A 24,166-nucleotide genomic window follows, 5' to 3' on the forward strand; every position below is an offset into this window, starting at 1 on the left:
AGTTTTATAAGATTGCTCTGAACAGCATTGGCATCAAATTGCACCCATTCATAGTACCAAGTAGAGTGATCTTATAGACAGACAGTACCCCATTAATGTACGCATTAAAGTGGTCCACTAAAAGTTTCACAGTAAATGTTGCCCTTATCATTAGAGTCATCAACCTGATCTTTCTGGAAGCTCAGCAGCAATACAAATATTATTGAAACAGTTTCATTAACCCCTTCCTACCGTTTTTGCACTTACAGGTGCTTCTCCCAAAATTAGAATATCATCATAAGGTTAATTTATTTCTGTTCTTCAATACAAAAAAGTGAAACTCATATATCTGTATACATAACTGTCTAAGGGGTACTTCCGTCTGTCTGTCTGTCCTTCTGTCACGGATATTTATTGGTCGTGGCCTCTGTCTATCATGGAAATCCAAGTCGCTGATTGGTCGCCGCAAAACAGCCACGACCAATCAGCGACAAGCACAGTCTGGAAGAAAATGGCCGCTCTATACTCCCCGCAGTCAGTGGCTGGCACCCGCTCCCCGCAGTCAGTGTCCCCGGCGCTCCGCTCCCCGCAGTCAGTGTCCCCGGCGCTCTGCTCCCCGCAGTCAGTGTCCCCGGCGCTCCGCTGCTTACTCCCCGCACTCAGTGTCCCTGGCGCCCGCTCCATACTCCCCTCCAGTCACCGCTAACACAGGGTTAATGCCAGCGGTAACGCATTCCGTTACCGCCGCTATTAACCCTGTGTGTCCCCAACCTTTTACTATTGATGCTGCCTATGCCGCATCAATAGTAAAATAAAGTAATGTTAAAAATAATAAAAAAACAAAAAACCTGCTATACTCACCCTCCGTTGTCCGCTGAGCCGCTCGCGCCTGCCACCATCTTCCTTTCCCAGCGATGCTTTGCGAAATTACCTATAAGACCTAGCAGTCGCGCGAGACCGCTAAGTCATATGGGTAATTTCGCAAAGCGTCCTGGGAACGCAAGATGGCGGCAGCTGCGCGCCCATCTGCACAGCGCCGTTGGATCCCAGGAAGCGGAGAGACGGGACGCTGAGGAGCAGCGACCAGAATGGTGAGTATGTTCAACTACAAGGGGCCCTCGGATCGTTAGGTGAGTATGTTTATTTTTTATTTTTTTAACCTGTGACATACGTGGCTCGGTAATATAGTACGTCACTGGGCAATATCCTACGTGGCTCTGTGTTGTATACTACAAGGCTGGGCAATATACTACATCGCTGTGCAATATACTACGTCGCTGTGCAATATACTACGTCGCTGTGCAATATACTACCTGGCTAGACAATATACTACGTGGCTCTGTGCTGTATACTACGTGGCAGGGCAATATACTACGTCGCTGTTCAATATACTACATGGCTCTGTGCTGTATACTACGTGGCTGGGCAATATACTATGTCCCTGGGCAATATACTACATCACTGGGCAATATACTACGTGACTGGGCAATATACTACGTGGCACTGTGCTGTATACTACGTGACTGGGCAATATACTACGTCGCTGTGCAATATACTACGTGGCTCTTTGCTGTATACTACATGGCTGGCCAATATACTACGTAACTGGGCAATATACTACGTGACTGGGGAATATACTACATCGCTGGGCAATATACTACGTCGATGGGCAATATACTACGTGGCTGGGCAATATACTATGTGGCTGGGCAATATACTACGTGGCTGGGCAATATACTACGTCGCTGGGCAATATACTACGTGACTGGGCAATATACTACGTGACTGGGCAATATACTACGTGACTGGGCAATATACGGTACTACATCGCTGGGCAATATACTACATGACTGGGCAATATACTACGTGGCTGGACAATATACTACGTGGACATGCATATTCTAGAATACCTGATGCGTTAGAATTGGGCCACCATCTAGTTATATTATATAAAGCATATATTATATTTATAAAGCAGAGTGACCTCTTTGAAATGCTTATTTCTGTTAATGTTGATGATTATCGCTTACAGCCATTGAAAACCCAAAAGTCAGTATCTCTTTAAATTAGAATAATTAACAAAAACTCCTACAAAGGCTTCCTAAGCATTTTAAAAGGTCCCTTAAGGTACCGTCACACATAGCGACGCTGCAGCGATACCGACAACGATCCGGATCGCTGCAGCGTCGCTGTTTGGTCGCTGGAGAGCTGTCACACAGACAGCTCTCCAGCGACCAACGATCCCGAGGTCCCCGGTAACCAGGGTAAACATCGGGTAACTAAGCGCAGGGCCGCGCTTAGTAACCCGATGTTTACCCTGGTTACCATCCTAAAAAGTAAAAAAACAAACGCTACATACTTACCTTCTGCTGTCTGTCCTCGGCGCTCTGCTTCTCTGGTCTGGCTGTGAGCGCCGGGCAGCCAGAAAGCAGAGCGGTGACGTCACCGCTCTGCTTTCCGGCTGACCGACGCTCACAGCCAGAGCAGGAGGAGAGCAGAGCACAGTGCTGGAGGACAGACGGCTGTAGGTAAGTATGAAGTGTTTGTTTTTTTACTTTTAGGATGGTAACCAGGGTAAACATCGGGTTACTAAGCGCGGCCCTGCGCTTAGTTACCCGATGTTTACCCTGGTTACCAGCAAAGACATCGCTGAATCGGTGTCACACACGCTGATTCAGCGATGTCTACGGGGAGTCCAGCGACGAAATAAAGTTCTGGACTTTCTTCCCCGACCAGCGATCTCCCAGCAGGGGCCTGATCGCTGCTGCCTGTCACACTGGACGATATCGCTAGCGAGGACGCTGCAACGTCACGGATCGCTAGCGATATCGTCTAGTGTGACAGTACCTTTAGTCTGTTTCAGTAGTCTCCATTGCATTTTGCAGTCTCATTTCCCTGAAGAAGCCTGCAATGGCGAAACATGTCGGGGTCAGCAGGTTGTTTTTAGATCAGATAGTCCACACCATTGCAAAGCGCCACTGGTCTGCGGCTACCAAGGCTAAAATATAATAATAATTGCTGTACTGAAAGCTTTTTACATGGGGAAGTACTAAAAATATTAACACCACAAAGGCTGATAGCCAGCTAAATGAATTACTATAACTTACATGAAGGGAGGAATTGAACAATACCTACCCTCATGTGAGACCATCTATCATTATTAGATCTATACACTAATAGCGAAATACTCTAAAATATCTATCACTGTAGTAATAGCCCCCAGCAGTTTACAATCACAGTGCTCGAGGAGGCATTACGTTGATGTATACCAGCAATAAATCAAATCAGGACATCAATAACTATTGTGGACTTTGTATTTTTAATGAGTACAATGTTTTCAATATTATTATAATTAATCATTAAAAGTTATATTTTATTGTCTAAGGAACTTTAGTTAGGGTCTATTTGCCATCCAGCAATTTGGTAATTATTATATTAAACCCTATGCTGATTCCAGCTGAACTGTATTGGTCACCTCATCAGTTGTTGCCTTCTCACCAAGCTGCTTGCCCATTGTCCTGTAGCCCATCCCAGCCTTGTGCATTTCTACAATTTTGTCCCTGGTGTCCTTAGACAGCTATTTGGTCTTGGCCATGATGGGAAGGTTAGAGTGTGATTGATTGATTATGTGGACAGATTTTTTTTTTTTTACAGGTAATGAGTTCAAACAGGTGCAGTTAATACAGGAAATGGGTGCAGAATAGGAGGGCTTCTTAAAGAAAAAAACTAGCATGTCTGTGAGAGCCAGAATTCTTCTGGTTGGTAGGTGATCAAATACTTATTTCATACAATAAACTGCTAATTAATTATGTAAAAATCTTACAATGTGATTTTCTGGTACTTATTTTCAGATTCTGTCTCTCACAGTTGAAGTGTACCTTCAATAAAAATTGCAGACCTCTCCATTCTTTGTAGGTGGGAAAACTTGCAAAATCTGCAGTGTATCAAATATTTATTTTCCCCACTTTTTATATACATGTATATATATATATATTAGTCATTCCAAAAATGGCACCCTGACAACACCCACTTGTGGACATTGGGTCCTCATACCACCCTCGTGTAGTCTGTTTCTGACAGTTTGAGCACACCCATGGATGGTAGTGGACTGCTGGATTTCATTTTGCAGGGCTCTTTCACTGCTCCTCCTGTTCCTCCTTTCACAAAGGAGATGGTAGTGGTCCTGCTGCTGGGTTGTTGTCCTCCTATGGCCCCCTCCATCTCTCCTGCTCTCCTGGTGTCCTGGACTGTCTCATGGTATCTGCCCCATGCACTGGACACTGTGCCGACAGACATATCTACTCTTCTTGCCACAGCTCGCATTGATGTGCCATCCTGGATGAGTTGAACTTCCTGAGCAACTTCTGTCAGTTGACACCACATCATGCTACTGTGTAGTACCTCTATGGGTGAGAGCAATGTCAGAATGCAAAAGTGACCAAAACAATAGCCAAAAAGGATGAGAACAGAGAAATGGTCTGTGGTCACCCTCTGCAGAACCACTCCTTTATAGGGGTTGTCTTGTTAAATGACCACCATTCTTACCTGTTATCTGTTCCTTTCGCAAAAAAGCAGGAAAAAATTGATTCACAGTCGGTGTTGCATCATAACTGGATAGCTTGATTTTGCAGAAGTGCGATTGCGTTGGAGTTACATTGTGTTGTTTAAGTGTTCCCTTTATTATTTGAGCAGTATATATACATATATATATATATATATATATATATATATATATATATATATATATATATATATATATATATATGTGTGTGTTACACTCCCCCTCCGTTAAATCCAGTACTCCCGGACTGGGAAAAAGAAAAACAACAATAACAGGTTAAACAAAGACAACATTTTGAATTGCATCTAACCGGTACAAACTTTTGCTTCCCTTTATAGGAGGTATTTACCTTAGAACATTACAGAACTACAGGTTATAAAATAAGTTTTCCAAAAATATAATTTTCTATGACATTGGGTACCAAATATTAACTACGAAGTGGCGATCACCATCTCTCTGTCAGGTAATCACAAACATGCAACATGTTCATGCTCCAGGCCAGAGAGGGAAGCTCTGATCCAGCTTGTGGGTGGCTCCTATATATATATATATATATTCTGGTCTGGAGGGAAAGTCAGTCAATGAAAGGGAAGCGGTCGTGTAGACGAGAGGATCTGCAGCTCCAGTGAGGAAAGTGAGGGCCCGTGCAACTCCTGGAAAGAGAAAGAAAGGAAAGCCGAACAGATTGTAGAGAGCATGAAGGGGAAATGAAGTGCAGGAAATTGAAGAGCTAGGGGGTTAGTTGCGACTTAGCTACTGCCCTACTGAGCACAGATTCCGGTAGCCGGTAGACTGTGTTTGTGAAGGACTCTATGTCTCACAGCAGAAACCGGCAGGACAGGTTGATTACCAGTCACCTGTCCACCCCAGAAGCCTGAGGACACAGTAGCAGATTGAGCCTGGGTTGTGATAGAGACCCTGTAAAAAGGCTCGAGCTACCTGTCATACTGGTATAGTCCTACCTGCAAGGGGAACAGAGATAACACTTGAGGACCTTATGAGAGGCCTAATCCTCTCTCACAAGGTAATCCCTCTAACCAGGTGGGGTTAGAAGCCTTCCTTCTATCACTGTGGTGTTGTAGTCCCTTGCTGCCTTAGGCATCACACAAGGTCCTCACATTTTCTCTCTGTCCCCATTGTTGGTAGGACACTATTCGTACGACAGGTAACTTGAGCTTTTTTACAGGATCTCTATCACAACCTGAGCTCTATGCGTTACTTTGTCTTCAGGTGTTTTTGCTGGACAGGTGACTTGAAATCCAGCTGTCCGCCGGTTTCTGCATGGGGCATGAAGTTACCCCCACAACCTCGGTATTCCAGCTACCGGTATCTGTGATTCAGCATGGAGGAAGCTCAGTCGCAGCTTGTGCCACGCTCTTCACTCTCCTTTGTTCCTTCCTCCTTCACGCTCTCTACAAACTGTTCCGTTCTTTCTTTCCTTTCCAGGAGCTGCAGAATGCGGTCTGAGCGACCCTTGATTTCCTCACAGGAGCTGCAGATCTTCTCGTCTGCACAGCCCCTTTCCTCTGTCCCTCTCACAGACTGACTGTAACAGACTCACTTACTTTCCCTCCAGCCAGAATATATATATAGGGGAGCCACCCACAAGCTGGATCAGAGCTCCCCCTTCTGGCATGTAGTAAGAAGATTTTGCATGTTTGTGATACCTGAAAAAAAGGAATCCTTTCTCTCCCTTCGCTCTCCTCTCATCTAACTCTAACTGCCTAGCAACTGCCTAGCAACTGACTCCTCCACCCGACCAGAGAGAGCAGCTCCCCTGAAGTCGCGTGTAGAGCTCACCCTTCTGTCCTGGAGTCATAACAGTGTTGTATGTGCTGAATACCTGTCAAAGGGTTATTGTCCTACCTAAAGGGGGACAGAGAGAACGTGAGGACCTTGTGAGAGGCCTAAGGCAGCAAGGGACAACAACACAGCACTAGAAGGAAGGCTTCCAACCCCACCTGGTTAGGGGGATTCCAGACTCGCTTCCAAGCTAGCCGGACCATACTTGTACCTGTGATCTGGTACCCTGGACTGTGGCTGCCTGAATTCTACAGGGGACCCAGCTTCACTTGTGGGAAGCCATATCATCCCTGCTGCCACATCACCCCAGAGGAAAACCTTTAAGCAGCGTTGGTCACTTCTGACTGAGTACCACAGGTGGCGTCACAAACTTTTATTATTTCACAAACCTCTTTAAAGACAAATCCTTTAACATGGGCGTTCAGGGCCAAGGATCGGGTCACCACCACCATGACACATCCCTTTAAGTACTGGACTCGGTGCCGAGTACCCCACGGCCCTGGCGGGCTTTATATATATATATATATATATATATATATATATATATATATATATATATATACGCACACATATTTTGATGTATATATATACGTACATATATATATATACATATATATATATATATGTATATATATACTAGATGGTGGCCCGATTCTAACGCATCGGGTATTCTAGAATATGCATGTCCACGTAGTATATTGCACAGTGCACATAGTATATTGGTCAGACACGTAGTATATTACGTAGTATATTGCCCAGTGATGTAGTATGTAGCACAGAGCCACGTAGTATATTACCCAGTGATGTAGTTTATTACCCAGCCACATAGTATATTGCCCAGCCACGTAGTATATTGCCCAGCCACGTAGTATATTGGCGAGCCATGTAGTATATTGGCCAGCCACGTAGTATATTACCCAGCCACATAGTATATTGGCCAGCCACGTAGTGTATTGCCCAGTCACGTAGTATATTGCCCAGCCACGTAGTATATTGCCCAGTAACGTAGTATATTGCCCAGCCATGTAGTATATTGCCCAGCGACATAGTATATTGCCCAGCCATGTAGTATATTGCCCAGCTACATAGTATATTGTCCAGCCATGTAGTATATTGCCCAGCGACGTAGTATATTGCCCAGCCACGTAGTATATTGCCCAGCCACATAGTATATTGCCCAGAGACGTAGTATATTGCCCAGCCATGTAGTATATTGCCCAGCGACGTAGTATATTGCCCAGCCATGTAGTATATTGCCCAGCCATGTAGTATATTGCCCAGTGACGTAGCATACAGCACAGAGCCATGCAGTATATTGCACAGCGATGTAGTATACAGCACAGAGCCACGTAGTATATTGCCCAGCTACATAGTTTATTGCCAGCCACGTATGTTACAGGTTAAAAAATAAAAAATAAACATACTCACTTTCCGATCCGAGGGCCCCTTGTAGTTCTAACATACTCACCATTCTTGTAGTTCTGTCGTCTGTGCGAGGTACAGGCGGCAGCTTCCAGTCCCAGCCTACTCGCGCAGGCGTGCATGGCCTGTGATGACGTCGCGGTAACATGACCGTGATGTTATGGCAGGTCCTGCTCGCCCAGGCACGCAATGCCTGTGATGATGTCACGGTAACCTGACCATGACGTCACGGCAGGTCCTGCTCGCGCAGGCGTGCAGGGCCTGTGATGATGTCGCGGACACATGACCGTGACGTCACGGCAGGTCCTTCTGCCAGACCATCTGTGCCAACGGAATGTGGCAGTTGCATCGCGAGGAGTGGTAAAGGCGGTGTAGGTGAGTATATAATCGTTTTATTTTTTTTAATTATTTTTAACATTAGATGTTTCTACTATTGGCGCTGCATAGGCCGCGTCAATACTAAAAAACTTGGTCACACAGGGTTAATAGCCGCGGTAAAGGAGTGTGTTACCCGCGGCATAACACGGTCTGTTACCGCCGGCATTAACCCTGTGAGAGCGGTGAGCGGAGGGGTGTATGCAGGCGCCAGGCAGTCAGTGCGGGGAGTAAGGAGCGGCCATTTTCTTCTGGACTGTGCGTGTCGCTGATTGGTCGCGGCAGCCATGACAGGCAGCTGACAAGACCAATCAGCGAACGAATAACCATTCCAGACAGAAGGACAGACAGACAGATGGAAGTGACCCTTAGACAATTATATAGTAGATATATACAGTACAGATAAAAAGTTTGGACACACCTTCTCATTTAAAGATTTTTCTGTATTTTCATGACTATGAAAATTGTACATTCACACTGAAGGCATCAAAACTATGAATTAACACATGTGGAATTATATACTTAACAAAAAGTGTGAAACAACTGAAATTATGTCTTATATTCTAGATTCTTCAAAGTAGCCACATTTTGCTTTGATGACTGCTTTGCACACTCTTGGCATTCTCTTGATGAGCTTCAAGAGGTAGTCACCGGGAATGATTTTCCTTTCACAGGTGTGCCCTGTCAGGTTTAATAAGTGGGATTTCTTGCCTTATAAATGGTGTGGAGACTATCAGTTGTGTTGTGCAGAAGTCTGGTGGATACACAGCTGATAGTCCTACTGAATAGATTGTTAGAATTTGTATTATGGCGAGAAAAAAGCAGCTAAGCAAAGAAAAACGAGTGGCCATCATTACTTTAAGAAATGAAGGTCAGTCAGTCCGAAAAATTGGGAAAACTTTGAAAGTGTCCCCAAGTGCAGTGGCAAAAACCATCAAGCACTACAAAGAAATTGGCTCACATGAGGACCGCCCCAGGAAAGGAAGACCAAGAGTCACCTCTGCTTCTGAGGATAAGTTTATCTGAGTCACCAGCCTCAGAAATCGCAGGTTAACAGAAGCTCAGATTAGAGACGAGGTCAATGCCACACAGAGTTCTAGCAGCAGACACATCTCTACAACAACTGTTAAGAGCAGACTTTGTGCAGCAGGCCTTCATGGGAAAATAGCTGCTAGGAAACCACTGCTAAGGACACGCAACAAGCAGAAGAGACTTGTTTGGGCTAAAGAACACAAGGAATGGACATTAGACCAGTGGAAATCTGTGCTTTGGTCTGATGAGTCCAAATTTGAGATCTTTGGTTCCAACCACTGTGTCTTTGTGCGACATAGAGAAGGTGAACGGATGGACTCTACATGCCTGGTTCCCACTGTGAAGCATAAAGGAGAAGGTATGATGGTGTGGGGGTGCTTTTCTGGTGACATTGTTGGGGATTTTTTCAAAATTGAAGGCATACTGAACCAGCATGGCTACCACAGCATCTTGCAGCGGCATGCTATTCAATCCGGTTTGTGTTTAGTTGGACTATCATTTATTTTTCAACAGGACAATGACCCCAAACACACCTCCAGGCTGTGTAAGGGCTATTTGACCAAGAAGGAGAGTGATGGGGTGCTACACCAGATGACCTGGCCTCCACAGTCACCAGACCTGAACCCAATCGAGATGGTTTGGGGTGAGCTGGACCGCAGAGTGAAGGCAAAAGGGCCAACAAATGCTAAGCATCTCTGGGAACTCCTTCAAGACTGTTGGAAGACCGTTCCCGGTGACTACCTCTTGAAGCTCATCAAGAGAATGCCAAGAGTGTGCAAAGCAGTCATCAAAGCAAAGGGTGGCTACTTTGAAGAACCTAGAATATAAGACATTATTTCAGTTGTTTCACACTTTTTTGTTAAGTATATAATTCCACATGTGTTAATTCAATGCGACTGTAAATCAGTTTTTGTGTCAAACCACTACATAAATTTGTGAATGCAACCTATTAAAATGTTTCATTTCACGTTACATAAATATATTTATTTCAAGTAACTTTTTACCATATCCATTAAAGACTCTATCCACGGACGGTTGTTTTCCACGACCTATAAAGTCTTCTCCATGATCCACCAAAGCCTCTTTTACAGCTTCATAGCCACAGAAAACAACCACAGGGCGAGGCCCAAAGTAGAAGGTGTATACAGAGCCGTACTTCTTACCCAGCTGCAGAGAACAGTAACGACATGAGAGAAGATAGGATGTCAGCATGTGACTGTATACAATGATATGCTGAGGTCACCCTGGAAAGGAAAAGGATTCAAGCAATGTGCAATATATTGAATTATATAATGAGATTCAAAATGAAAACCCATTTAGGTATAAGATTAATACTTGCATACATTGTATAAATAATACTGCCATGTACATAGAAGAAAATGCTATCATGCAGGCACTACTTCTAAATAATAGCGTAATATTGTTACTGAATACTACCGCTATACTTTTAATAAATAATGCATGACACATTAACACTAACAATAATGTTAACTGTGGGAAGGATTTTTTTTGTTACTGGAAAGTTGTCCTGGTAAGGTGGAGAAGAACAGATTTTCTTTTTTTTTTTTGCTTTGGAAGCAAGCTGTCGATTGAAAGGAACCACTATATAAACTATTGAACAGCTGAATAATATCGTCATGCGGTGACTAAATAATACTACCACGATACAGAACTCTTCTGCAGATAAATCAGCATGTGCGTTTTTGACTATTTATTTTTGCAGTACATCCGCACCTTTTTGGCGGTATGTCTCTCCTCTGTGGGAACATAATCTCCCACTCCCAAGTGTTAATATTGGAGATTCCAGACTAATTTCTAAAAATTTTTAGTCCAAGGGTAGAAATCAGTTTGAAAATTGTCCAAGTTTCGTCTGGAAGACATTGAGAATTTTGATCTATAGTGTCATCCATGTGCCATCCGTGTGTCCATTTTTTTACATCCTAGTGACATCCGTGTGGCATCTGATTTTATAAATCCACAGTTTAAAATATACATGATCTAATGCTGTTTTGTATGTTTTTAATTACAACATATCCGAAAAAATCAGATGTGATACAGATGATCGATATGGGATCCAATTCCTTTTTTTACACACCCGTAGACTTGAATGGATGAGCTTCATCTGAGACTTGGAAGGGAATATTGCATTCTGTGAAAAACTGTCATCTGAAGAGTACTATTGAGCCCGATTTTTGCTCGGATAGCATTCATCCATATAAAAGGCACATGTGAACAAGCCCTAAGGATACTTTCACACTGGCGTCGTACGACGCACGTCGCAATGCATTGTTTTCTATAGTCCCCATAGACTAACATTAGCGACGCATTGCAACGCATTGCCACACGCCGCAACCGTCGTGCGACGGTTGCGTCGTGTTGTGGTGGACCGTCGGAACAAAAAAACATTGCTTGCAATGTTTTTTTGTGCGTCGTGTCCGCCATTTTCGACCGCGCATGCGCGGCCGGAACTCCGCCCCCTCCTCCCTGGAGCTCACAATGGGGCAGCGGATACGTTGAAAAACTGCATCCGCTGCCCCTGTTGTGCAGCGCTTTCACAGCATGCGTCGGTACGTCGCAACGACGCATTGCGTCATGCGTCGTACAACGCTAGTGTGAAAGTAGCCTAAGGATACGGTCATATGAACGCATTTTCTGTGTAAGCGCTGCCTGTGTAAAATATGCATATGAAGAGAGTCTTTATGAACAGCACCTTCCAGGAAATGCTACAAAATATCCTTTATATAATGATATAAAAATAGTGAGGCTCAGAGCAACACTAATAAAGTTTCTGTCAGAGGGTTCCCCTATGCAGAGTATCGGTTTGAGAATGCTCAGTCGGAAAGGTGAACATTAGTGATGAGCGAGTACGCTTGTTACTCGAGTTTTCTGAGCATGCTCCGGTGGTCTCCGAGTATTTAGTTATGCTCGGAGATTTAGTTTTCGTCGCTGCAGCTGCATGATTTGCGGCTGCTACACAGCTTGAACACATGTGGGGATTCCATAACAAACAGGCAAACCCCACATGTACTTATGCTGGCTAGCAGCCTTAAATCATGCAGCTGCGTCGACGTAAACTAAATCTCCGAGCACAACTAAATACTCGGAGACCACCCGAGCATGCTCAGAGAAACTCGAGTAACGAGCATACTCGCTCATCACTAGTGAACATCAAAGCAGAACATGTCAGAAAGAAGGATAGTAGCTAGCCAATAGTAGTCCCAAAACAGCTAGCCAGAGAGTAGACAAACAATCTAGAAGTCAGTAATGACTAAACAGCAGAATCCAGGGGCAAATTTAGGTAAAAAATTGGATCAGAACCAAGTAATAATCAATACAAGCTATCACAACCCAGAAGCAGGTAGCTCAAACTAAAGACCAATTATATGAACCGGAGAGATTCAATACAATTCTCAGTGATCTGGTCACATGACTTAACCACCTCATTGGCTGACAAATGCTTGCTGATAGACTTGCTGATAAGCCGGGTACACAAACGGACTAGGTGATCTGATCATGTGCAAATTGAACAAATTGTGGAAAAAGGTTGAACTTGATGGGCCTAGATCTGTTTTCAACCTATGCGACTATGTAGCTATGTAATTGTGCATGTGTCGTGCAGCATCACTATTAGCTCCGCTAGTGCGAAGTAACAACACCCAGGAGGTAAGTGTATTGCAGTCATTAAGGAGACTGTGGATCTTTGTTAAACACCTACCTCCATTAGTGTTTTCGCCATCTGTCCATTTCTGACTTCCATCAAATTTCCAATAAGTGGAAGAGGAGTTGGACCTGGGGGAAGTCTGTGCCTCTTATAGAGACGGTTCCATAGCAAATAAAATATTATAAGACCTAGGACAGCAGAGAACAGAATTGTCACACATCCCGGTTGCTCCATGTCTGTCAGCATTAGACCTGTAGATCACAGCTAGCAGAGCTGCAGCTTTTGTGTGTACATGGATGAGAGCCAAGAGGCCAGAATCCAGCAATAACCAGCTCTTCTTATCTGCTACTTACTCTTAAAACAAGAGCTAGGAAAAGGAGAGGGAGGGTCACATTCCTGTCTATGGAGGCCCAGTTACAAAAATGCAAATCGTGATGCACAAAATTATGCTAAATAAACTCACGTGGCACCCAAATTAAAAAAGTATTGGGAGGGGAAAGACTAAAAGACCTTTTGCAAAAGCTCTAGAATAGGTGTGTGAAAATCTGACTGAGAAATAGGTTGGAATTGTCCATAACTAAATAAATGGAGGTTTGATACTACCATTAAAAATGTAATATGAACAATACAAGACGGAGGTCAGGGAGAAATTGTACCAGGCATTCACCATGATAACAAAAGCCTGCTGTGCAAGAATTCTGTGTGAGTCCCTATTTTGGGGTAACAGGATATAGCTGTAGTGGCCTGAGTACAAAATCCCTTTGCCACATAAGAACAAAGCATATGGTAAATAGGGAACCCAAGATGAAACAATACCAAATGAGGGAAAGGTGGGATTCCCTAGATGCAAGTATGCGCCCTTGGTGTGATTCCTGTGGGGAAGCTTTGGTTGTCATTATACCAATAGTGGGGGCTCTGGGTGTGATTACTATAGATGAGTGAACTTGTTCGGAAAACAGTCACCTATCACAAATTCAGCATGAATGTACCTCATTTGGATTCGTGTTCAAATTCTCAAGCATTTTTCCTAAAAATAGGCAAAAGTTGGCCAAAGTTCGGTAAATTACGGAGTTCACTAAGGGCTCTTTCAGACTTAAGTGTTTCCGGGATCAGCCAGGGAACCAAAACGTCCCACACACGTGCACACTGATGATACATGGATAACATCCGTGTGTCATCAGTGTGACACATGCCGACACCTGGGAATCAGCGGTACTGTTCGCGCTGTTCCCCGGCGACGTATGCTGAAGTGAAGTCAGCTAACACCATTTTCCCTTGCTCGCACAGCGATCAACACTAGGAGGTGACAATGTTGAGAGTTGTATTCAACTGTTAAAAGTGAGAGCAGGAGGTGACTTATGGGAGTACACATCAGCCGTCACCTGCGGTATAAATATAAAACAATGATCTGGGGTTCCCCTGTATTTTTGATAACTAGCCAGGCCAAACTGAGACCTGCGGCTGCAACCCTCAGCTGTCAGCTTCACCAAGGCTGGTTATCAAGAATAGAGGGGTTCACACACTGTATATTTTAAATATTTAAGTAAATAATTTAAAAGAAATGGTGTGGTCTCACTCTCATTTTCGACAACCAGCCGAGCTAAAGAAGATATTGCCCCCACCTAGCCTAAAAATAGCAGCCCATTGCCGCCCCAGAAAAGGCGCATCTATTAGATGCGACAATTCTAGCGCTTTGACTGGCTTTGACTGGCTCTTCCCACTTGCCCTGTGACAGTGACAAGTGGAGTTCATATTTGTGGATTTGATGTTACCTTTGTATTGTGTGGTGAGTGACATTAAGCCCATGGGTTAGTAATGGAGAGGCATTTATGAGACACCTATCCATTACTAATCCTATAGTTATATTGTAAATAAACACACAGCCACAACAAAGTCTTTTAATTGAAAGATTGAAACAGACTCCTTTAATTAATCTAAATTAACCCATACTCATGTAATCACCCAGTCCACAAAAGCTATGGCCTCCTGTAACAAAACTAAAATATTAAACCACAATATTCCTTACTTTTCCACCAAAAAGATAATATTCAATTTGGCCAGCAGCATGTCTAGCGCTGACACATCTAGATGGCAGGTTGCATTGTTGCATCATGCGACTATACAACCTTCCATCAAGCAGAAACAATGAGCAGTGTGTGCTACCACTGCTCAGTGTCTCACGGTGTTATCCTATGACCTGACTGATGTCACCACAAGCGTGAGATGGTTCCCACGCTCATGGTACCATCAGAAAGGTCCTGGGAGTTCACAGCCAATTAACTCAGTTCAATTCACTGACATCAGTGCAAGCGCCGGTACAAATTTCCCCACGGCAGTCATTCTGATGTCAGTAAGTTGAACTGAGTTCATTGGCTGTGAACTCCCAGGACCTTTCTGACGGCACCGCTAATGTGAGAACTTTCTCATGCTTGAGGTGATGTCAGTCAGGTCATTTTCTGCAGACAAGTAAGGAAAATTGTGGTTTATTATTTTAGTTCGGATACAGGAGACAATGGCTTCTGTGGACTGGATGATGATGTTAGTATGGTTTAATTAAGCTCCAAAAAGGAGTCTGTGTCATTCTTTCAATTAACCCCTTTCCGACATCGGGCGTTATAGTACGCCGATGTCAGACTCCCTCCCTCTGATGTGGGCTCCGGCTGCGAGCCCACATCTTTCCCAGGACATGTGAACTGTTTTAAACATCTGACATGTGCCCGCAATAGTCGCAGGTGGAATCGCGATCCACCCGTGGCTATTAACCAATTAAACTATGCTGTCAAACTCTGACATTTAACAAGCGCTTCCAGCAATCGCCCTGGAAATACGCACACTGGTGACCCCATCACATGATTGCAGGTCACCGGTGTGTTGGCATGACAATCAGAGGTCTCCTGGAGACCTCTATGGTTGTCAGTGCCAGCTTACTGTGAACGCCACCCAGTGGTCAGCGCTCATTGCTAATGAGTAAATTTGCTATATAGAGGCGATCTGATCATCGCCTCTATGTAGCAGAGCCGATCGGGTTATGGCAGCTTTTAGTGTCCCATGGAGACTATTGAAGGATGCCAAAAGTAAAAAGAAAATATTTTTAAAAATATAAAAAAGTATAAAAGTTCAAATCACTCCCCTTTCGCCCCATTTAAAATAAAACAATAAAATAAACTCAAACCAAGGCCATGGCCTTTGAATTTTCAGATAAGTGTCCCGTTTAGTCTCTCCACTTTCCCACTACCTTGTGGTCTATATGGTGCATGATATGCTTGCTGTACTCCCAGGGCCTGCATGACTTCCCTCATTATTTCTCCCGTGAAGTGTGTGCCCCTATCGCTCTCTATGGTTTCTGGGCCACCATACCTGCAGATCAGTTCTTTCATCAGTTTGTCTGCAGTCGCTTTAGTATTTGCACATTTTACCAGATAGGCTTCCAGCCAACCAGAGAAGAGATCTACACATACTAGGATATTTTTCACACACTCCTACCTTGGGTAGCTATATGTAGCCAGTCTGCAGTCTCTGAAACGGGTAGAGAGGCCTGAGTGTCGCTTTCTTAGGGATTTTTACTGTTTTACCTGGGTTGTGCTGTGCACAGATGAGGCATGACTGTACGAGCTTTGCGGCTGCGTAACTGAAACCAGGAGCGATCCAGAAGGCATCTACCATGGACTTATGTGACATTTTGAGGTGTGAGTGGGGCCATGTGTTGCTTGCGCCATAATTAGGAACAGGGACCTTGGTATATACAATTTATCCTTATTCTCCCATACTCCTGAGTTCAGCTCAGCTCCCATTCTCCCACAGTGTTCCTTCTCTTTTTGGGCAGCTGGAGGGATTTCAGGACATCTAGGCTCAGTGTGGCTGGATTACGCTGACTCCCCACCACCGTCCACTGCTCCCTAGGCCGCCTTGCTGCTACTTTAGCAGCCTCGTCCGCCCTTCTGTTGCCCTCTACCACCACAGAGTCACCGATCGTGTGTGCTTTTACCTTGACGATGCCAACCTGGACTGGTGACATCAATGCCTCCACTAATTGTTTCACCAGCTCTGCATTTTTAATGGGCTTACCGGCTGATGTAAGAAACGTTCTGCTTCTCCAGATAAGGCAATAATCATGGGATATTCCCCATGCACAATTCAAATCTGTGTAAATATTAGCGACTTTACCTTTACTTTGAATTTGATTCACAAGATATCTTACCAAAAGAAAATTATATATATTAAAATATATAATTACGAAAGGTGCTGAGTCGGGTTGAGCGAAACGGATCGGACAAATTCAGAAATCGCCGACTTTCGGCAAAGTCTGGTTTCATGAAACCTGACCTGATCCTAGTGTGGGATCAGCCATGAGGTCGGCGATCTCCATGCCAAAGTCGCGTTTCGTATGACGCTTTCAGCGCCATTTCTCATCCAATGAAGGTGGACGCAGAGTGTGGGCAGCGTGATGACATAGGTCTCAGTCCCCACCATCTTAGAGAAGGGCATTACAGTGATTGGCTTGCTCTCTGCGGCGTCACAGGGGCTACAAAGGGGCGTTCCCGCCGACCGCCATCTTACTTCTGCCGATCTGAGCATAGGGAGAGGTTGCTGCAGCTTCATCAGAAGAAGGGATATAGTTAGGGAGGGAAGATTAACCCCGAAACTGCTTGTGCTGTAGCGATTTCCACTGTCCAACACCACCTTTTCTTTGCAGGAACAGTGGAGTTTATTTTTTGTGCATCAGCTCTGTAGCTTATTAGACTGCCCTATAAGGCTCCCTTATAGCTGCATTGCTGTTTGTACGCCGCTGTGCAAACCAACTGCTTTTTTTTTAAGCAAAAATCCTCTTGCTCCTTTCTGCACAGTTCTCTTCTTTGTCCACACTTTTGTGTGCAGCAGTCCTTTTTATTGCTGCCATACTTGTCCTGAGATCATTGTAGGGAGATTGAAATTGTACTACAGCCCTTGTATTTTTTCATATATCTTCCAGCCACATTCTGCCACTTACATTGTGTAGTGTAATACACTGGGCCTGAGTTTTGTTGCAGTCTCCCCCAAATAAAAGGGAGATTTAAATTGGCACTAAGTGGATCTACGCCACAGTTCTGTTAGTTTGTCGTACATCTTCCAGCCACGTTCTGCCACTTACATTGTGTAGTGTAATACACTGGGCCTGAGTTTTGTTGCAGTCTCCCCCCCAAAAAATGGAGATTTAAATTCTACACAAGTTTATATACACCTTCTACCTTGTTTCACAGTACCATATAACAGTTGTTATTTTGGTTAGATTTTTCCAAAACTGAGGAAGTCTGGTGGAAGAGGCCGTGGGCGTGCGTTGCCAGCTGGTACTGATGGTTGTGTTGGTGGTGGTGGAGCATCTGGTGGTAGTGGGAAAAGCAAAATAGCACCAAAGGCTCGAGGTGTTGAGCCAGCGTCATCATGTGGCTACACAAGGCCTCGAAGGCTCCCTTATCTGGGAGTAGGAAAACAGGTTTTAAAGCCGGAGCAGCAGGAAAAAGTTTTGGCTTTCCTTGCTGACTCAGCCTCTAGCTCTTTTGCCTCCTCTTCAGAAGGTTCGAAATCTAAAAGCAGCGAGTCGTCAGTGGATGCTCCCGGTTAGTAACAAGTTGCTTCCTTGTGTCCTTCACCCAAACCAAAAGTGAAGGATGCGGCAGGCGAAACTACAGTTTACTCCATAAAGCTCTTTACACATACCGTGCCTGGGTTAGAGAGGGAAATTGTTAAAAGCCCATTACAAGATGAATTGGACATGGAGTGCACAGATGCACAGCCACAGCTAGAATATTATGCTGTTCCATTGACTCAGATCACTACATTGCCCTCGCAGTGTACTGAGCCAGAATCTTACCTTGATGAGACTATGGTGCCCCGTCACGAACGCTATAGCACCTTACATGGTGACACAGAGAAAGGTGCACATGAAATTGAAGAGGAGGTGATAGATGACCCAGTTGTTGACCCAGATTGGCAGCCATTGGGGGAAGAGGGCGCCGCTGCCCATAGCTCAGAAGCGGAGGAGGATGATCCGCAGCAGCCATCTACATCGCAACAGCTTTCATCTGGCAGGCCAGTATCTGGCCAAAAATGTTTGTCAAATCCAAAAACAGTTTTAGGACAAAGTGGCCATCTGGTGAAAGTAGCACAGCGTGCAATGCCTGTAAAGGTAATCCATAGTAGGAAGAGTGTAGTGTGGCATTTTTTATCCAAGATCCGAATGATCAGTGCAAAGTTAACTGTAAGAAGTGCTCAAAGACCTTTAGCAGAGGGAAGAATCTCCTAAATTTAAACACAACGTGCATGCATAGACATTTAACCAGCATGCACTTGGAAGCCTGGACTAACTACCAAACGTCCAGTACCAATGGTGCACCTGCTCAGAATGAAGGTAGTCAGCAATGCTACATTGCTTCCCTCACAGTAAGCCCACTGGTTAGGACAACACCAGCAGCAAATGTGGTGGTATTGTCGCAAGGCCAAAGCAGTCAGGGAATCACAAGGTTCTTGGTAGGAAGCACTGTTGGTAGGCCAACATCAAGAATACCATCACCAACCCTCTCTCAATCTGCCATGTCCACCACCACCCCCGCTAGTTCCACCATATGCAGCTCTTCAGTCCAGCTCACCCTACAAGAGACTCTCATTAGGAAAAGAAAGTACTCATGCTGTCATCCGCGTACACAGGGTTTGAACGCCCACATTGCTAGACTAATCTCGTTAGAGATGATGCCCTACCGGTTGGTTGAAAGCGAAGCTTTCAAAGCCCTAATGGCATACGCAGTACCACGCTATGACCTACCCAGTTGACACTTCTTGCGAGAAATGCCATCCCAGCCCTCCACCAGCATGTCAAAGACCGCATTGTCCATGCACTGAAGCAATCAGTCAGTAGAAAGGTGCACCACACAACAGATGCATGGACCAGTAGGCATGGCCAGAGACATTACGTTTCCATCATGGCGCACTGGGTTAATGTGTTGGATGCAGGGTCCACAGGGAACAGCAATAGTGGGACAGTTCTGCCTAGCCCACGGTCTAGGAAACAGTTGGCTGTAGGCGTTCGCCACCCCTAATTCTACTCCTCCTCCTCCAGAAGTGAAAGCTTGTCCACAGAGCGCAGTCACACGACCACTCCATCCACAGCTGCCAGTGTTGCACACAAGATGTCTCATTATGGAACAGCTAGTGGTAAGCGTCAGCAGGCGGTGCTACAAATGAAGTGTTTGGGCGACAACAGACACACCGTGGAAGTACTGGCCGAGTACTTGCAGCAACAAACTCAGTCATGGCTGGGCAGTGTACATCTTGAGGCAGGCAAGGTAGTCAGTGATAACGGAAGGAATTTTATGGCTGCCATAGCCCTTTCAGAACTGAAACACATTCCTTGCCTGGCTCACACCTTGAACCTGGTGGTGCAGTGCTTCCTGAAAAATTATCCGGAGTTACCAGCCCTGCTCCTGAAGGTGCGAAGACTTTGCTCGCACATCTGCCGGTCTCCCATACACTCCAGCCGTATGCAGAACCATCAGCGATCGCTGAATCTTCTCCAGCACCGCCTTATAATCGACATATTACAAGGGGCCCCCAAGATATTATACAGGCCACAGAATGTTTAGTTCAAAACATATAATTTATTTATGATTCATGAATAAAAATTATTTCATTTCTTTTAACATCCATAATTTACATACATGTGCATGTACCTCCAATCCAACAAACTGGTCTTATACACCTGATAAATGATCCTGACGTATTGACAGACAATTATAAATATTACATAATTTGTTCAAATGTCAGATCTCTTTGTAGAGCATAAAACACAGGATCAAAAAATTCTTAGGGTAAATTTACTCCATAGTTGTAAGCTTCTAAAGTGCCAATGTGCATGATTTTGTAAACAAAACTGGCTATAATGGTATCTGCAAGTATATTGCTAGTTTTACTGGTTAACGAATGTTTCGTACCTTGAGCCAAAAAGTATATATATAGGGCTCATATGCAATCAACATATATACCGTTAGTAGATGTAATAAAAAATATACCGTATAACAGTTTTGCTATTTCAGAGACCTTATAAACAATCACTCTCTTGAGTCCAAGTATAGGACTCCTACATATTAAGCATATATACCATCAGCCAGTGAAGCAATAAAGGAATATCCCAGCATATTTACCTCTGTCAGTGCTTATAAGAACCAGGGGGAACCCTGGCAAAACTGTTATATGTTATATTTTTTATTACATCTACTAACGGTATATATGTTGATTGCATATGAGCCCTATATATATACTTATCATATCATATACACTTCTTATTTATGTGCATAACTTGTCACTTGAATGCCAATACCTAATTGTGTGTTTACACATTATTATTCTTATGATTTAGGCACTTTTTTGGTCCCCGTATTTTCATCATAGCCAATCTTATTCCACCAGCCCTTCCTTTTACACGATATATTTTCCCCCCTTTTTTCACACACATATATATATATTTATTACTAGATGTTGGCCCGATTCTAACGCATCGGGTAATCTAGAATATGCATGTCCCCGTAGTATATGGACAATGATGATTCCAGAATTCGTGGCAGATTGTGCCCGTCGCTGATTGGTCGAGGCAACCTTTATGACATCATCGTCGCCATGGCAACCATTATGACATCTACGTTGATACTGTGCTCGTCGCTGAATCAGGGATGTCTACGTCCTTTATGACATCATCGTCTCTGTGCCCGTCGCTGATTGGTCGAGGCCTGGGGGCCTCGACCAATCAGAGACGCGGGATTTCCAGGACAGACAGACAGACAGAAAGACAGACAGACGGAAAAACCCTTAGACAATTATATATATAGATTATTTATTTTATATTTTTTTATTTATTATTATTATTTTTTTTTTTTATTATTTTTTTTTTTTTTTTCATATTTATTATTATTATTTTTATATTTATTATTATTTTTATTTTTATTTATTACATTTATACATATTAATCTTATTTCTATTTTTTCTTTATTATTTATTCCACACTTCATCTCAGTTTTTGCCAACTTTTGTTCTGTATATTTATTTTCCCCTGTATTGATTATTAGCACTAGTCTTAGATTCACTGACAATTATTATCACTAGATTTACATTTATTTGTTATCCCAGTACTCCGTTATGTTCACCTTTTCCCTTTCAGGACCTGCCACATCACATGGTCTCATTTTTCCTATTAGTTTCAACACTCTGTCTAGATTTACTTTTACCCTTCCAGGACCTGCGGCATCACATGGTGTCTTTTATCCAATAACAGTGGGCCGGGTGAAACACACGCTGTCATTGCATCCCGGTTGGCTCCGCCCCCTCTCCCATGTTCCCCTGTGTCGCGTCAGCTGATCGCGGCGCCGGGGCTGCATGGGTTTGTGGGTCGGCACCTTCTGATGACCTCCTATGTCAGCGCGCGTCGCTCCACACCAGCTCCCCCTCTCATTGGCTGCCCATTACATAAATACCTAGCTTTCCTTGGATGTAGCCACCCCCTGACGAAGGCAGACGCCGAAACGCGCGTCGGGGTTCGGCACATCCCAGGGACGTTCATCCCATTCAGCAGGTAATACCAGGTGGCTTCTTTTTGACCTCTACTCTGATTTTTATTTTGTTTTTTTGGGCAATATTTTTTATTTTTATTTTTTTTGTTTGCTTACCCGCTGGGTGCTTTATAGCTCACTGGTCACTATGACTATTATACTATATACCGGCCGGATTTAGCGCCAATAGATTGCACCAATATTTATTATCAGCATCTCTATTTGGTCTCTTTTTTGCCACCAATTAATTAAATTTGCACATGCACTTTTATAATATTCATTTGGTAAATCTGCTTGCTATATATTTTATGGCTTATTGACACAGGTATGCACATATATGTTGTTCTTACACTGTGGTTATATATTTAACTTATTTTTAGTGCTGCCATATACATGTCCCTGGTGTTGTGCTTTTAATGGTATTTTTTCCCACCGTTACACTATATTATATATATTTTAATAAATATTGTAATTTATACTGCATTTTGGACTTTGTTTCGTTTTTTTTCTATGTTTTCCCGATTTCTCCAATACACCTTCCATTGGTGCACGTTGGTGGATATATATATATATTCTCTCCTCCCATGTACAATTGCTATGTGCACCGTGCCTTGAGATATATTTAAATATTTACCTTCTTATTTGGGCCTACTAACTGTGTCAGCCTCTCATTACAGTTGTCCTCCGCTGAACAAAGCAATGCCGCCAGTTTAGTCCAGTTAGCAATTTTAAACTGCATTTAGCCTACTTACTTTTTTGGGCCTACTAACTGTGTCAGCCTCTCATTACAGTTGTCCTCCGCTGAACAAAGCTATGCCGCCTGTTTAGTTCTGTTACCAATTTTGAACTGGATTTAGCCTACTTTCTTATTTGGGCCTATATCTGTGTTTCCTCTTCATCCTGCCTATTGCCCAGCCGCTGCTAGATGAGTCTGCTGGTACATTGACCCAGACCACTACATTCCCCTTGCACTCTACACAGCCAGAATCTGACCCTGCTGAAAGTCAAGTTCCCCTTCCTGCATACTATACCGCCTTACACGGGGACAAAGAGGAAGGTGCAGATGAAAGTGCAGGTTCCTTCATCAGGTGGGGGGCATACCCGTTGGTACTGGCACAGGGCCCCTCATAGTAATCAAAAGTGTCTCTGGCAGTGGGAGGTGCCGCCCGCCGTCAAACACACCGCCGTACTATGAGGGGCCCTGTGCCAGTGCTAACTAGTGCCCCCCCCTGCTTGCTCAGGATCACAGCACTTGCAAAGTTGAAATACTTACCTCTCCCTGCTCCACCGCCGTGACGTATTCTGCGTTTCCTGGGCCCACGAAAATCTTGAGCCAGCCCTACCCCCCCACAACTTTAGCCAAATGACCCCCAGTTTTCAATGCCTAACTATTATTATAAAGTAAATTAAGATGGACAAGCTTAAGTAACAAGAATTGATGTTTTTGGAATTAAAATGGGCACTGTAGGTGTTTTCCTTGTCCTCCACTCACTGCCGACTTTGATTCCCCATTGACTTGCATTCGGTTTCGTGTTTCAGTCGGCCCCCGACTTTTCGCAATAATCGGCCGATTTCGCGAAGCCCGACTTGATCCTAAAAAAGTAAAAGTCGTTCAACTCTAGTGCTGAGTCATAAAATGGTGAGCACAATGCCACAGGGCACAGCAAAGCACAAGCTTACTCTAAGAAAGTAGGGGCCCTATATAAATCCATAACCAACAGTTTCAAATAAACAGTGACTATGGTTTGAGCCAATATAATGAAT

At 44.0% G+C, this 24,166-nt stretch overlaps 1 protein-coding gene across 1 annotated transcript in view; it reads right to left on the bottom strand.

Moving 5' to 3' along the window:
- Positions 1-13,170, bottom strand: part of LOC138661789 (cytochrome P450 2G1-like) — a 30,153-nt gene extending 16,983 nt beyond the window's left edge. The window contains exons 1-2 of the mRNA XM_069746707.1: positions 12,888-13,170; positions 10,177-10,339 (exon numbers count right to left, since the gene is read on the bottom strand). Coding sequence (XP_069602808.1) covers positions 10,177-10,339; positions 12,888-13,079 — 355 coding nt within the window. The 5' untranslated portion in view covers positions 13,080-13,170. The remainder of the gene's footprint in view (positions 1-10,176; positions 10,340-12,887) is intronic.
- Positions 13,171-24,166: the final 10,996 nt, after the last annotated feature.

This window comes from Ranitomeya imitator, chromosome 2 (assembly GCF_032444005.1).
Source record: "Ranitomeya imitator isolate aRanImi1 chromosome 2, aRanImi1.pri, whole genome shotgun sequence".
Lineage (NCBI taxonomy): Eukaryota > Metazoa > Chordata > Amphibia > Anura > Dendrobatidae > Ranitomeya > Ranitomeya imitator.